At 33.3% G+C, this 17,190-nt stretch overlaps 1 protein-coding gene across 2 annotated transcripts; it reads right to left on the bottom strand.

Annotated features, from left to right (window-relative positions):
• Nucleotides 1-9,689: 9,689 nt before the first annotated feature.
• Nucleotides 9,690-16,426, bottom strand: LOC137835710 (BEL1-like homeodomain protein 9). 2 transcript variants are annotated; one of them, XM_068644327.1, is made up of 7 exons: nucleotides 15,980-16,371; nucleotides 15,596-15,735; nucleotides 15,406-15,491; nucleotides 13,456-14,953; nucleotides 11,199-11,605; nucleotides 11,029-11,089; nucleotides 9,690-10,613 (listed from the first exon to the last, which is right to left on the bottom strand). In XM_068644327.1, exons 4-7 carry the CDS (start codon nucleotides 14,836-14,838, stop codon nucleotides 10,107-10,109), a joined length of 2,358 nt encoding a protein of 785 aa, XP_068500428.1. In that variant the 5' UTR covers nucleotides 14,839-14,953; nucleotides 15,406-15,491; nucleotides 15,596-15,735; nucleotides 15,980-16,371; the 3' UTR covers nucleotides 9,690-10,106. The 2 variants fall into 2 exon arrangements, with proteins under 2 accessions (XP_068500428.1, XP_068500427.1); XM_068644326.1 differs by having other exon boundaries at nucleotides 15,596-16,426.
• Nucleotides 16,427-17,190: the final 764 nt, after the last annotated feature.

Raw genomic sequence — 17,190 nt, 5'->3', positions numbered from 1 at the left:
ATATATATTAATTTAAATATTTAAGTCAGTTTTTTAAGAGAAAAAGTTTAGTTATATTAACGATAACATTAAAAGAATTACTTTAAAAACGAATTATTTATTAAATTATTAGATTAGAAGAAATTTAATGATAAAAATGAAAAATAACCCTTGAATAACTTGATTATTTTATTTTTAATATTATATTAAAAATTTAGTCTTTTATGTACCATAACCATTTTAGAGAATTTTTTAGTAAGTATTTGAATTAGATCTTACATAATCATTTCCAATTAATTTAGTCGAGTTAAATTAATCTCACTTTTGTTTATTAGTGAATTAATGTTAATATATACTACATAGTTGGAAAAGCATCTACATCTTCTTTCATTTTTCTTAATAGATTTATTAGTAATTAAAATATTGTTTACATCTACAAATAGATATAAATTACCACTACAAGAAAAAGTTGTATTTCCCATGAATAATTATCCTGAACTCTTTTGGTATGTAAATAGGTTTTACCTACTAGAGGATCTGTGGATAATGTTATTAAACGTAAAAAAAATTAAAAAAGAAAAGAGTTGAAGTAGAGCACATTACATATGAAGGTAGTAGGAAATTTTTAATAGTGGCTACCATGCTTAATTTATAAGTGAAATAAAGTATTTTAAAAAAATGAAATAAAATAATATTATGTTGAATTGGAGAATATATGACTCATGCTCCTTTAGGTTCCTTAAATTTTGTGGGTGGAGTAGTTATAGAGATTAATGCAATAAATTGTATATTTGGGACAAAAAAAAATTACTATAGGTGTATTTAGTATTTTAGCGGTTACATAAGGATTTCTTTAATAGATAAATCAATTTTATTTTATTTTTGTAGTGTCCATTTAAAATAATAATACATGACTTTTCTTTTACACACATTAAGAAGTTCTTATATATAAAAGTTAAAGTATCACTCAATATTTCAATCTATTTTATTCATTTATTGTTAATAAAAAAAATAATAAGACATAATAAATATCACGAGAAACGATTTCTACGTATGTGGAATAGAAACCAATACATAATAACAACTATAAAAAAAATAATATACGATTCCATTTTTTTTTCATAAACTTCAAATTCAACTATTTTTAAAACAAATGTCTTACCAGATGATTTCTCTCTCACTCACACACACATATACATATTTTAATATATTAAAATATAATAAAAATTTATTAAATTTTGTGAATATAGAGATATATGCTCATGCTTCTTTTTTTTATCAGCAATAACGTATATATAAATGTGAACCACTTCAGAGGTAGATCAACCCTTATACAATAAATACATAATCCAACGTCCTAACAGTACTCTTCAAACCAAACAGGCAAAAACACAGTCCACTCTAAGAACCTAAAAACCTAAAAAACATCAAATAACCAAACGCATACATTCCAAATGTTCCAAACACCAACTGGAAAAGGAAATCGAAGTAGTGCGAGATTTTGCAGAAATCCAAGACCAAACATTTGCTTGCATCAGGGTACAAACTTCAGACGCGTCAGTCACACCCTTGTTGAAAATAATAGAATTTATGTGATTCCATATTTCCCCCACGACCCCCACCCAAATTGTATTTCACACTTCATTAATCAAATTGGAGGACATAATCATCCTAAATTGGACAAAGTTTGACTTAGGATCATTGTGAAACACGAATGACATTCCCAACCACTTAAAACAAAAACACCAGACTCGCTAATGCTCATGCTCATGCTACATTAGTTATGAATTAAAAGATCTAGAAGTCTGTAATTAACTTTGAGGATTGATATAAAAGAGTTTTGAACGTATGGACATTTGCACCAATATAAATCACATCACTAACCAACCGACTAATAGATGTTAATCGCACTACATTGTGCTCGGTTGACTTGGATTAATATTGATCTGATTCTCTAATCTAATTTGCAAGTTTCTATTCCAATATAATTCTAACAACTACATAGTTGTCTTAAAAAACAATTCTTAGATGATTGTTTGGTCATCCCACTTAATGTTGCTCAATTAGTGGGTCTAAACACGTATTTAATTAATATTAACAGGATAACTCGTAAGCTAGGTTGCTCCTGTATATAAGTAGCTTAATTTGTGCTACCTTCGTCGCTAACTAGAGAGGTAAGATTACCTAGATTCTCTTGCTTTTGTTATCTTTGATTTTGTAGAATCAAGAAGATAGGATATGAGGCTGGAACCTTTGGTGATTCTACTTATGATGTTGAGAGCATCAATGTGGAGAAGAAGAACTTCATTGATGAAATGAACATGAAGAAGAAGTTTCCAATGAAAATGAATACCATAACCCGGGTTTTACGTAAGGTGGAATAAGCAGTGTGAATAATCATCATTACATTCCCAGGCAGGACTTCAACAACAATCATGGTGTTCACAAAATTGGGATTCATGGAAGCGACTGATAAAATTTAAATGTCATGTTCGTATTTGAGATAGATAGATATCTGTTATGCTGAAATATGTATAAACTAAAGTGTATTTAAATTAGGGAGAAGATTTATATAAGAAGTAGTTATGTATGAGATTCGAATTAGGATGTTATAAAGGTATAAAATGTAAGTTTTATAAATTTATTTTTATAGTTTAAAATATTTAAATAATTAAATAGAGATTTTTTAAAAGAAATTGAGTTAAATAAAATTCTGTAAACTATGATGCAAACACACAGTTATGTATCACAACTTTAAAAGCCTCACTTTCTTTTCTTTGAATTTAATTTTGATATTTTATTAGTATACAAATTTTAAACAGTCATTCCATTAGAATGATAACTTTTGGTGAAAGTAGTGGTGGTAAAAAGTAATTATCAGTACATCATTTTACTAATTTTTAATTTATATGGTAGCCTATCATCATGCCACTTGCTAACATTTGTTAGCAATTGTGTTTAGCCTTCACTAAAATTAATTTGACAACTCGAAATAAAAAAAGACACAAATTAAATATTAAACTATACAAAGAAAAGTGAAAAAAATAGATTAAGTAATTTAATTTGCTTAGAAGAAAATTAAGAGTTGACACTGGAAGATGATTTTTTTGAAAAGAATTTCCTGTTATTCACCCACCAACCAAACACCCTCTAAAAGGCTATCAATTCATTTTTTATGATAAAAATATACTCAAAACCTTCAATGCAAAGGTACTACACTCAGGCAAGTTTATTTCTTTTTTTAATATAGGAGGAAGAATTGATAGAGAAATTTAAAACATACAAATCATCAACAAATTCGTATAAAAAATCATGTTCGTTAATGTAGAATCTTTTGTAAAGAAAGATCACGAGCCAACTTGTCAATTCAACCATTTATTTCAGCTCCAAATGAAAAGTAAATAGATTTCTCTCAACATCTTTTATTTTTCTTAATTTAAATTAATTGTGAAATTAAATTAACTACCTTTTACTAATCGGCAACGTAATTGGTTTATATCCATAAATGATCGACCGTGTGGCTTTGGTTGCTTCTCAAAGGCCAAATTCATCCATTTCTAATAACACTGATCGTGGATGTTTGTAACATTGCAACGCCAAGCTCAATAGTGCAAGTAACTTTGTTGTTTGATCCACCTGTGTAATTCATGATAATGAAAATAACAAGGAAATATACTTCACAAACTAGGAAATGTATTCAATATAATAAGAATATTAGAGGTAGAAAGAATTCAAATTTTCAAATTCAATTAATAATTATCTAAATTCATTATTTTAAGTCCATTTTAATGAATTTATCTAAAATCAAAATTCATATTTTTATATTTTAAATCCAGTCAATTTAATTAAATTGGAATTGGATATTTTTTTTATCTTCAAAATCTGAAATAATTAAGTATGACCCACTTAGTTATGAAAAGGTAGGATGAATTATTTTGAATTGGGCTACCACATGCAAAGTCAAGTTGGATTGGACCCAAGTCATGTAATGTTTGGTTGAGCTGGATCTAAAACTAGTCAAATTAAGCACAACAAAGTCAAATTAGGTTAGGCTAGGTTGGGTCGTAGTTAAGTCAAGCTAGGACAACCTAGACCTAGGTCAGCCTAGGTCGATCTAGGCTAAGTCCATCACAGGCTAGATCATGCTAAAGCCATGTCAACTTAGTCAAGTTGGGCCTAGTTCATATTAGGTTAGGTCCGACCCAACTTAGGCCAGATTGATTCAAATCCACATTAGTTTCAATTAGGGAGGGTCCATTTCACGCCAACTCAGGTTGAGACAATTAGTACCCGCTGAATTGGTTCATATCCATTATGGGTTAAATTGGCACGGGTCCAAGTCAGGCTAAGCTAGCCCGAGTCCATTTCAAGGCAAGTCAATGTGGGTTCACGTCAGGCCTAATTAAGCCAAGTCATACCAAGCTTAAGTCGAGCTAAGACGAGTTCGACCCAAGTTGGACTCATGGTGGTGAAAAAGACTTAAAGAATATGTGTGGGGGAAGCAAGGAGGGTGGTTGTTTCGATGACTATATCTCATGGAAAATATTATTATGTCTAGAAATTAGTTTTTGGAAGAATAAATGGATTTGAGGAGAAGGCTTAATGGATAGATATCCTTGACTATATGTAAATTTCATGCTTAGGACATCAATATTAAAGGAGATGGGTAGGTGGAACGATAATAACTAGTGGAATCTAGAATGGAGGAGAGATTGGTTTGAAGGTCCATGTATCTAAATCAATGCAAGAATGAACACAAAATACTCTTAAAACTTAAATTGACTTATAAGAATTATACAAATGTATTCTAGGGGAAGAGCAAGACCTCTATGATATGTTTTTGACAAAGTAAGGTTTTATCATATGCTCAACATTTTGCATGGAGGATGTTACAAAATAGGATAACAATTAGGGATAACTTAACCTATCATGCCTATGGTATGTGTGAAGCATCAGAGGAATCAATGAGTCATCTCTTTTTCAGTTGCTCGATGGTCAACTATGTGTGGAATGTGTGCAATAAAAGGGGGGAGTAAGTACAACTTACGACAACCAAGTAAAATACCATTTTCAATAGGTTAGGATGATGGAACTGAATAGTTAAAGGAACAAGATTTGGAGAATAGTGTGGATTGCATTTGTATGGAACATCTGACATCAAAGAAATAAAGTAATATTTAATGAGGTGATGCCAGATTCAGATGATGTATTTATTCTAACACAACTAAGGGTTTGGCTAACAAATAAGTTTCCAAAGACAAAGTTTACATACTCATAAAAGTATTTTTTGTCTAAAAACATGTATTTTATCCATGTACAGGTAGTGTGTTTGAGGTTTCAGTGATCAGTGTAATACCATGTGGTGATTATGGTAATGAATGGGTACTCGAGAAATTGATATGAAGAAGAGTCCTAGTAAACATAAGGAAAACTTGGTTTATTCACTATAGATAACAAGTACGTAGGCATTGTCATCACAAATGTGATAAGGAAACTTAACTAAACCAGCTTAATCTTTTGGTTCCTTGCAAGTGGTCTTTGTATGCATGTACATGTCTTCTATGATGAAACACGATTCCTTGGAAACCATGCCTATCAACTCCCATAAAGGGTGGTCCGCCATTCCAATTTGGTTGTAGGTGTTGAGATAAGAACAAGAAGTAGGAAGGATGATGTATCCTAGCCTTAAGTGAGGAAGGTGAACAAATAAGAATGAATCAAGGTGATATATGTAAACTTGAGATGCATGAATAATGTGAGGAATACTAGTGTAGTAGAACATAAATTATGTATGATGTTTAATTAGTATCTTTTATAGAATAGAAGTAGTACAAAATCAGGTTTTATATGATTGTGTTAAGTAGATAAGTGCATCTAGGTGGACAACGATTTAATTATGAGACATAGGAACAACAAGTTACATAGAGCTTATGGGTTGAGGGTTATATTATACATCTCTATGCGCTATGTACCATTGTAAATATTATTTTTAATACAAATTACACTTGGTTATCAAAAAAAGTTGGGTTAAGTCGAGCAAATCCCTAATTATGCCAGTTAACTCGAGTCCACGTTAGCTCGAGTCGATATGAGTCTATGTTGGGTTGATCCAAAGTCAATCCAATTGACTTGGATTCACACGAGCCAAATGGGATCAAGCCCAAATTGGGTTGAATAATCCTAAACCAACATCGAGCTAATTTGACCCAAGTCCACATTAAACCAAGTCGTAAGAGTCCATGTCAAGTCAAGTTGAGTCGAGTCTCAATTATGCCAAGTTTAGTGGGACACAAGTCAAGTTGAGAAGGGTTAGGCAGATGTTGATCTAAGTCAAACCTTACCCAACTCAAGTCAAATGTAGGCCCAAGTTGGGTTGGGTTAGCCCGAACCCAAATTGGGCTAATTGGGCCTAGGTCGTCTAAATTAAGTTGAGTAATAAATCCCACATCAGGCAAAGCATAGGCTAAGCCAAGTCAATATAGCCCAAGCTTAGTTGGGGCAAGGCGGATTAGGTTCACCTTAAGCCTTATCAAGGTAAGCCTACAATAAATTGAATCTGGACGAGCCCAAGTCAGGTGGGGCGTAGGTCTAGCCTAAGCCAGGCTGATTTGGGCTTGACTCAAGTCATACCAAGTTGGTTTAAGTCCACATAAGGCAAAGTCGGTTCAGGCTGAAGTTAGGTCGGATGGGGTATGGCCTAGGTAATTTTGTGTCCATAGTCAAGATGGGTCAAATATAGCTAAGTTAAGTTAAGCCTAGGCAGGTTATGTTGGGTCAAACCTAAGTCATGTTGAATTAGGTTAGTTTATTCTAACTCTTGAGTTATTGGAATTAAGTCAGGTCAAGTTCAAGTCAATTTGGATCGAGTCAAGCTAAGTCCATGTTAGGTTGGTTCAAGGTTAGCCCAATTAGTCAAACCGAATTGAGCATAGGTCAGGCTTAGTCAAATCATATCGAGATCAAGTCAAACTAAATTGGACTAAGCCTAGATCAGACTTTGTTCGACCGAACAGAGTCCAGTTAGTGACAAGTTTGATGAGGTCAAACCCATGTTTGACTGAATTTAGCTAAATCAAACACAAGTCAAATTAGTTCAAATTTAAATTTAGATCAAATTAAAAAAATAATATAAAATATATTCAAATATAATTTAAATTATTGGAAAATTTCAATTCAATTTAATTTAGTAACTAGATCCAATCTATTTATTACATTTGGATTGAGTTTTGACCAACCCTAACGAGTATTTTCGTTCTAAAATTCGTCCATATCCATTGAACTTCACATTTCTTTCCATTTATGAAATAGGTTTTATGCACTACCATTTCTTTGAATTGAATCAATGATGAAAACATAAACTTTTCTTAGTAATTAGCATATACCAAAATACTGAAAAGAGTAAGAAAAGATATACAAGAAGCGGCAAAAACGGATGTGTACAAAGAATATTGTGTAGCTAAATGATTTGTGTTGAATTGAATTGGAGCTTTTCAATCAGGCAATAACTCAAAATGGCATTTTGGTATAGTCTTTTCCCAACATAAAGCAAGTTGCAATCGCTGATATTAATTTTAAAAGAAGAAGGAATTAACGATGCCGAATTATTTTGATATCAATCAACACAACACAACCAATACCCTTGAATGAGGTGGAATTATCCTATTTTGTCCACATATAAATTAGGACAAAACGTTTAATTGAATAACATTTTTAATGGGAATCGCACTTAAGCTTGCCTTATTTGGTGACAACACATGCACAACCCCACCATTTTATTATTTCAACTTGACTTACGAAACCTCCATTTCATTAGCCTTATCGTGCTCCCTATAAAACCAGCTTCAGCTTTTTCTTTATTCTCCATGCTAGATCTCTACTTTATCTATTGCATCCAAAGTTTTATCTGGTGAGTTCATTTTGGAACCATACTATATTTATACTCGCATATGCATTGCACCCTCTATAAGAAAAAAAATTGATAATTTTTCATCAATATGAATTACATTTACTTTCACATTATTCACCAACTTTTTAAGAATTTAATTACTATACAGTTATAGTGTAAAGTTGATTGTTATTACTTAGTCGTAAATTATTATTTTCCAATTTTTGTTTATATATTAAAATCGGTACAACATATTTTTTAAATATATTTTATAAGATTTAAAGTAATTTACATAATGAATGTGAAGTATGAGTTAAAAGAATAAATGAATGTGAAGTATGAGTTAATCTCTTCTTTACTTATTTATTTACATAATATAGATAGATAGATTCTAATAAGAATGATAATAATAGAACTTGCACTTTGCATGGAATTTAATTAAATTCAAACTTTATCAACTTTTATCCGTTAAATAATTCCTTGATCCATTGCTTAGTATAACATCCATTGGGTTAGAAAAGAGCATAAAGCATATGAATTCATCTGTCTGATGACTTTTGCTTCTTTGTGGCTAAGCTAAATCCAGTTTCCTATATAAAGAAGAGTTCTGAAGGAGAAGGTGATATCAGTAGTGTCAGAATGAGGGTTATGGCCATTGCATTAATTTTGATGGTAGCATGCTGTTGCTGTGTGGCTGGGGATAGGTGGAGCATAAAGGCCCAAATGCATGGAAAAACCAAGCAACTTAGTAACCAGAATAATCATCATAGCATCCCTCTCAAACACTATGGAAAAACCCCTGCCATAGCCCACTTTGACGTCATTGATGATAATGATCATCATTACATCCCTCCCAAGGATTTTGATAAACCTGATTCTGGCCATTATGATGCCACCGACGATAATCATAATCACTACACTTCTAATATGGATACTTATGGCAAACCTGGAGGACTCATTAAAACGCATGGTTAATGATCCCACGGGCTTCTTCCCTCACACATGCATCTTTGTGGCGAGGAACTAAAATATATCTGTAACTTTGTGCGTAATGTGTGATAAATAAATCAGTTACTGCTAGCTATGTAGTGTGTTAGAGTAGATTACGAGAAATTCTGGCTGATCCTTTCAGAGATACAAGAATTTCTCAGTACTCATAGAACTGAGCGTATCTCAGTGCCTCTATATAATGTCCCCTTCGATCAGTGTGTACCTATAAAGGAGTGCAGTATTATTATAATCATCGTTTTCTGATGATAAATAAAGATATTAGACGCTTTGTTTGCTTGGCACTGCCCCTACCACATTTCTTCCAAAATAAATACATGCACTGTGCTTATACTTAAAATTATAAAATGTAAATTATCTATATCAATTTATAGCAGGAAACATCGATTCTCCTCTACTCTAAATATATAACTAATAAAGGCCTAATAATTACACCAACACCTATTTCTAAAAACATTAAGTCTCTTATCATATTTTCGATATCAATCCTAATGATATTGAATATAAAAATTTATGTCAGAAAAACCCGGTCAAATATTTCAAAATGACCTAAATTTTAAGAAAATCTCATTCATAATTATATAAATGAAAATGGTTCATCTAGTGTCTATGTAATTATTTTAACTAATTCACAAATATTTACACGTTCAGCTCCAGCAAAATGGCCCTTAGCACTTCATGTTGATGACAGCCAGTGTCTGTATATATTATATACAAAGTGTGTGAGATGCTAAGAGTTTACTCAAGTTTTAGAATCACTGAGTTGAAATTAGGAGTCACTTAAATTTAAAAAAAAAAAACAAGATATAATAAAAAGTTTGTGATAGACTTATCTTAATATATAAAAATTAAAACATTAATGCAACCATTACATCTTTATTCACCATTCTTCTTCAGGGAGGAGGAAATTTTTCCATCATATATATATTAATAGATTTTCATAGATATTACACCTCAGCCTTCTTTTCCACACTGGTTACCCACCATCAAGTTAATATAAGGAAATAATTATAGATAAAGGGTCACAAAACCAAAACATAACTCCACCTTATACCCTATCTTGTTTCTTTCATTTGGTTGTGATGCCCTTGTTGAACAGCGTGTCTCCAAAAGTATGAACGTTTGCAGCCATTTTAAGTTCAGAATTTGGAAGTCTGAAGCAAAGTTGGCATGTGATGAGAGTATCAGAAGCAAATGGCACCACTTTCATTATCCCATCACGAAGTTACTACAATCAGCCCACAAAGTCATGGATCATGTGCCCTCCAAGGTGATGTCTAAGCTGCTCCTCTTGCAATTGTTGTGGGTGTTGTACTCCTTCAACGCCATGCCTAAGACCCAACGTTAGTGACACAGAACCAAGTCCACCAACCTCAAGGCCACCACGTCGGTATGGCACAAAACCCATCAGTGTACCATCCATGGTGTTTGATGTCATTTGGCATTCCAATTTAGATCTCTTCTCTTGACTCCATTGTTCTTCGTTTAACCCACTTTCGTCAGCATTGCTTGATTCCATTTCCATACCCTCAAATCGGTTTTCAGGTATTGAATTCATACCAATATTGCTCAAAGGCATATCCACTCTAGGTTGGCTGGTATCACCTTCAGGACCAGAAGATGTTCCCTCATGTCTACCACTCTTCTCCTTGGTGCCTGTTGCTTTTGTTTCCAGCATGTGTATTTCCTCAACCATTGGCTTCCATACTCGTACTCGAGCATTTATGAACCAATTTGATACCTGCATTAATCAGTTACACCATTGTTTCGGTACTAAAATACAACATGAAATATATTACGATCATGATGATAACATACATTAATTTAATTTAACTAGACCATTAGAAATGTCTATTAAATTGAATACTATTGCATTAGTGTACAACTGTAGATCAGCATGTATACTATAACATATTAATGGAGGTCAAACTGTAAATATATAGCATACTGTTATACTTTTTGGAAGACATAACTAGGAAGAACCACATTAGAACACTCATTTTTGGAAGTCAAGAAATATATTAAAACATTTAACCAAGGCTATGAACAGCCTTAAAAGCTGCGAACGTGAACATATGTCAATTATTATACAAATTCAATCAACAGAATAAAAAGCCTTGAGACATAATAATGAATTTGAAGGAAAAGGCCCCCACCTGATTCCGTGATAGACCTGTTTGACTAGCCAGCCTGTGTTTATCAGTGTCTGTAGGGTAACTGAAAAGAAATTAAACAGCAAAAAAGCCAAAATGTTCAATCCAAGTGTCTGTGTGGAATAGAGAAAAGAGTCACGGAGCAAGAAATAGAGACATAGAGACAAACTTACGGATGAAGAAAATGCTCAAATAACCAGGCTTTAAGAATTGCCACTGCACGCTCTGGCAACCCTCTCTGGGGCCTCCACACATGCTGCTGGGGATCAAGATGATCCGTAGTACCCTTGCCAGATTTGTTCCTTAGAAAGCTTTGGTCCATGCTGCATCTTATCCTTGCCATAGTAGTGTCAGCTTTACTGCCAGTACTGGTAGAGGGTATTGACACATCCTCTCCCAAGGCTTCGCTTATAAGCTTGAGCTGATCTGATATAGAATTTTTTAGGCACCTGAAGTGTTTTGATACTGACTTGAGAGCCATGGAGATGTAAGGAGTAGCAGAACTAAGACCCGCTACTGACTCGAACGATGAAATAACCATTTGCATTTGTAGATGGTACTGCTTGCATTGCCTCGTAACCTATAACAATGGCCCAACGCAACTTTTTCAAATTAAACAAAACCAAAATGACAATACTTCACCAAAATTATAACTATAGCATTAGCATCATTGAGATAATCAAACTATTCTTCTGACACTTGTAAAGTCACTATTATAACCTAATTTTACATTTATCAAGGAACTGTATTACAGCATGCCGTAAAAAGTTACAATGAAGCAAAATGACATGTTTTTTTTAATACCTGTGACTTTATGTAACAAGCAAAAATTCTTCTGGCAAAAATATTACCAGCATGTTGAAGTACATTACTTAAAATAACACAAATACCCCGTCAGTTTGACCAAGTTGACAGTAACTAGGTAGGGCATGGCTTCCACGTACTAAATATTTTCTGATGATGTTAGAATATAGTACTGGACTTTGTAAGGTAAGTTTACACGGTTGACCGGTTGACTAATACTATTCTTGCACACAAGATAGATTTTAAAAATTACCGTGTACTTGAAGCAAAAGTAAGTAACACTGGTAAGTTAGTATGTGTACAATGAAGGAGGGTGCATTTTCAACTTTTGCTCTGCCCTGAAACTACAGTTACTAACTCAACCATTAGTAAACCACAGTCATCCTACAAAACTTATAGTTCAGAATCTTTGATTTCAGTTCTTAAAATGGTGCACAATAGGATTTTTGGTAACTAAGTATGAAATTGAATTCACAAAAGCATCTCAAAATTCCCAGGCCATGTCGTAAATGTTACTCATTTGTAGACATGATGGAAGGATTACCAAATTAGAGTTAAGATGAGACATTTTTTGTAAATATAATAGAAGAGAAAATGTAAATCTAATTAATCTATGATCACTAGCTACAATCATGATGTTGACAAGATTAGAGATATCTTTAAAAATTAACATACATAGCGAGTTTCATGGGGATGCCAATTAAGAAATTGATTATATTGATACTTGGGATAATTAAATAAACAAGAAAAACACTTCATAGTTTTTCGTTTTGAAGCAACACACAGTCATTTTTATTGAATAACTCGATGATTTTTTTCATCAATTGCAGGCTGAAAGGCAAGAACTATAATTTTATTATTATAAATTAAGTTTAATATAGAGTTTGTTTCTTATTCGTAATTTGAGGACAATAACATGATGCTTCTTAAAATCTATTTATATGTACATGAGAATTGGACCTTATTATCAATCAACCAATATTCATCTATTCCTTTTTTAATTTTCTAAGCGTTTGGAGAAACCTACAACTTAAATGTATGAGAGAGATCAAGCAATGCCAACCAAGGAAAGGAACAAGATAAGAGCAGCGATTGAAGAGACAACACATGAAGAAGAAAGTAACTAAAAAGGTCTTGTTTTAACCATGAGGAGGTTAATCAAAAGGGATTTAATCATCTCAAATCATTACCAACAACCCTGATGATATTATATTTGTATAACGTCATTATGTGATGAGACCTTTATATTCCCTTTCCCTTTGTTGAACACACATTACTCCGTTACCCTTCTTAGGATACCGTTTAAGCAATTTATGTTTGAACTAGCACAAATCACTCTCTATGATGATAACTTCATAGGTAACAAAAGAAAGCACAAAGAAAGCAATTGACAAGTTAAAACGTGAACAGGGTCATCGTTTTGTTTTCCCATATTCTCCCTGGAAAGTGAGGTTTAAACGGATTTTCTCTTAGCATTGTAGAAATCAAGGCCTGTTGGTTGCAGCAGACGCAGCATAAAAGTATTTGTCCTTTTCCATATTAGCAGTAAGTTGTTCCAAACAGACATTAATGTGCAAAAAGAAATCCACAGAAATTAAAATATAAAATGGAAACAGTGAAACGAACCTCCTCTTGCATGTACAGTAGTTTTGCCTTCTTCTGTTGATAATCTGGCCGCGAAGAAAGATCAAAGCTACTTCCAACTCCCAAATCAGCACTATTTTCCTTTGAGAGATTATACAACATAGTTGATGAAGAACCTGAGTTACTACCTTTTGCAGTAACCCCAGTTTCATTGACAGTAACAGTATCTGCAGAAGTAGAAGCACTAACTTCTGGAGAAACCCGTTCTGAAACATCATATGATTTCGCAAACTTTGCACCAGATAGACAGAAAATCTCATCTAACAACTGTTGGACAGACCTTAAGAACCTTGAACTCTTAAGAATAGTAGCATACCCGGTGAAAGGGCCAAGGGGACCCACACTTCGGTAACTAATAGTACTCTTTGAAGGCATTCCCACCGTGTCTTGAACTGATTTCGCACAATCTCTAGAAACAATAGACGATTTCATGTACTTCAAACAACGAGGATACTCGGACGTAGACCCTTGCTCATGTTGAGAAACAGAAGGTTTGGGTTGTGCATTCGATGAAAGTGACAAGGATAAGCTCTGAGGAAGTGAATCACTCGGGATATTATCTATTGCTCGATTTGTCCATCCAAAACGAACCGGATTTGACTGATTTCCATAACTCGGTTGTTGAAGCTCAACTTCACTAGCACCACCCACCCAGATGCTGTGGTCGTTTTGTTGCATTAGGGAAGTCATATCTTGCCTGGTGTGGGCGCTGATAGAAGTCGACTTCACAATATCTTGAAAAGCATTCTGATACAGTGGAGAAGGAGGAGGAGGGGGATTATGCAGTACACCTAATTGCTTTTGAATTTCTCTATCACTGATTTCATCAGATGCATTGCTACACTGTACATCCATTAGTTCATTGTAAGAAGACACATTGTTGAGCTCAGAAGGCAAAAAAGAATTGGCATTACTTGCATAATTTACAAACCAATCAGATCCTTGTTGGGGAGCACTGTTCCTCCAATTTCCCAAATTACGAATCTCACACTGTTCCTTGTGGGAAGAATGAATAGCAGGCATGGAATGGGAAAATGAACCATACTGATTCATCATCAGCCTATTGCTCGGTTCAGCTGCACCTATTTCTTGATGATACTCCAATGCGTTCTTTGGAGCAGACAAAGGATTCAAAGAAGTGGAGAAGTTTGGCATTTCTAGTGAATAAACAACTGGTTCATCAAGCATGTTAGCATTTCTAACATTCCTAACATGAAGAAGGTCAAAGTTATTAAACCCCGGCTGCAAAGATAACGGTTCAAGATTGTTAGGGAATTCGTGCAGAGGTTGAGAACTGTTTTGGATTCTCAATTTTTCGCGCCGAATTTGCTGTGCCACATGAGACTCAGGCCTTAAACTGCTCATTTCCCAACTTACCAAGTTTAACTATCCGATGACGAAACCTCTTCTCAATGTTCAATGAAAGCCTTTCAAAATAGATCAGTCACTGCATAAACTCAAACCCCGTCATAGCTCTCTCCTGCACACAAATTCCACATCACCTTATTGGTTAAATTATGAAGAAGAAAAATACAAATTTGTAGGAGATAAGTTATTACACCCCTACCCTAGTATAATTTCAGAAATTATTATTATTTTAATATCTGAAACACATTGCACTACAGACACACAAAGAAAGAGATAAATAAGAGAGAGAGGCTGCAGCTGCAAACTGCAAACTGCCATCATAAATAATAATACCACTAATAATAATAATACAATACACAAGGCAAGACAAGACTGTGAGTGAAGTCTGAAGAAAACGATCTAACTGCATAATTTCCTATAATATTACCACCTTGTACATGATGTTTCAAATAAAGTTCCTTGTTCTAGTTTCCTTCCTCAATTCTCGCTGTAACTTGACTCCTTGCAGCAAAATAAAAAATAAAATAAAACAAAAAGGTGGAGAGGTAGCTCCTCCTCCCTTACCAGACACCAAAAGTAATACTTCTCTCAAAAAACAGCTCCAATATGATGCTTTTCCCCCCACCAAACAGCGCAATATCTAAACCTCACTGTCGGTAACAAAAACATGGAAGGAGAACCACACAATTAGCACTACAAGAACAAAAACAAAAACTAAAAGCTATACGTAAACCACAACGACAACGTTAGACACCTCTTAGTGGCAGGCAGAAATAGCAAGTGAAAACCCTAGTTGTAGGGCTCCCTTGAAATAGATCTATGCCCTCACACATCCATAGCGGCCTCCTCATTTTCAAAGCAAGATAAGAACGGGTTGAGCCACAGCGGAGACACCTTGAAAGCATTATTGTTGAATATGCAGAAACAAGAAGTAGGAGGTAAGAAACACGGACTACTACGTTGTGTGTATAGGGAAAACGACGCAGAGACATGAAGCGGCGAGAAACAAAACGACACACAAAAAATCTAGTGTTTCAAATGGAGGAGCCAAAAAAGAAAGAAAACGTGCAGTTCATTATTATTGGTTTGGACAGTTGAAAGGGTGAGAAGTATAAGGAACTAGTTAAGGTACTTTCACCTGTGTCATGGCAACTTGGCGATGATGGAGACCAAACCAGTTACAATTCAGAAGAGAATGAAAGAAGCTTTCACTACTACCACCCTAGCCAGCACCATAATCATTACCATGATGGCCCGTTAGCTTTGACGTTTAAATTAACGTAAAGTTGCAGTTAAAAAGTTAAAAAATAGTATAAAACTACGCAAGCATTGGAAAACAGTGACACTTTCCTCATCCAATGTTGAACAAGTGTTGTAGGGGCCCCTGCACTTTCACCTTCACCTCCCTCCTTTTTATTTTGCATATTGTGTGTTTTTTATATTCTGCGTTGGAAACTTTCTGTGTGTTTGTTGGAACTTGGATGCGACGGAGTCTTGTAGGTTCACAGATTGTTTGCTTCCTCCAATTCCTTTTTCCTATTTTTATTTCAAGTGCTTGGTTTTGTATGGCATCAATCAATAAGACACTTTCAACTATTTCTGAACAACTTTTAATTGTGTGATGTGATGGGATGCTTACAAAAATTTATGGACATTTTTGTTTATGTCCATTTTTTTATCGACAAAAAAAAGTGTCAATGGGATTTTAAAAAACATACATATTATTTCTTGATCTAATATCTAATTATATGATTAGTAAGAAAATAATCACATACCTTATTAGATTAAAGTACTTTTTATAAAAAATTCATTAAATAGTAATTAAAATTAAAATTAAAGAAAAAAATAATTAGTCACTATATTAATTAAATTATATACTATTTTAAAAAATAAAAAATTATCTGTATGTAAAGTAATTTCTTTTATTAATAAAATTTATAAAATAGTTTCTAAATTGGTATTTAAATTAGCGATATTTTAACTACTAATATTTTAGATTTTAAATTGGTATCAATTAGTCTTTTGAAAACTAATTTAAAATATAAAATATAATAGTTAAAACATTGGTTAATGGTTAGATACCAATTTAAAAAACTACTTTCCACATTTTTATTAATAATAAAAACTATTTTAGATACCTATAATTTATTTAGTCTTTAAAATGTCTCTAATTTAGTACAATATTAACTAATTATTTTTATTTTAGTGTTTATAATTTGATGATTTTCTTGTAGTACATTCATATTTACAAGTTATTTTTTAGCAAAAAAAACTCTAGACCAAATTTGGTAGACTTCAATTATTATTTATCAAAAACAAAATTCTATAACATTTTTACAATTACATTCT

Source organism: Phaseolus vulgaris, chromosome 5 (genome assembly GCF_000499845.2).
Source record: "Phaseolus vulgaris cultivar G19833 chromosome 5, P. vulgaris v2.0, whole genome shotgun sequence".
NCBI classification, from domain to species: domain Eukaryota; kingdom Viridiplantae; phylum Streptophyta; class Magnoliopsida; order Fabales; family Fabaceae; genus Phaseolus; species Phaseolus vulgaris.
This window is presented reverse-complemented; position numbering and strand designations above follow the sequence as displayed.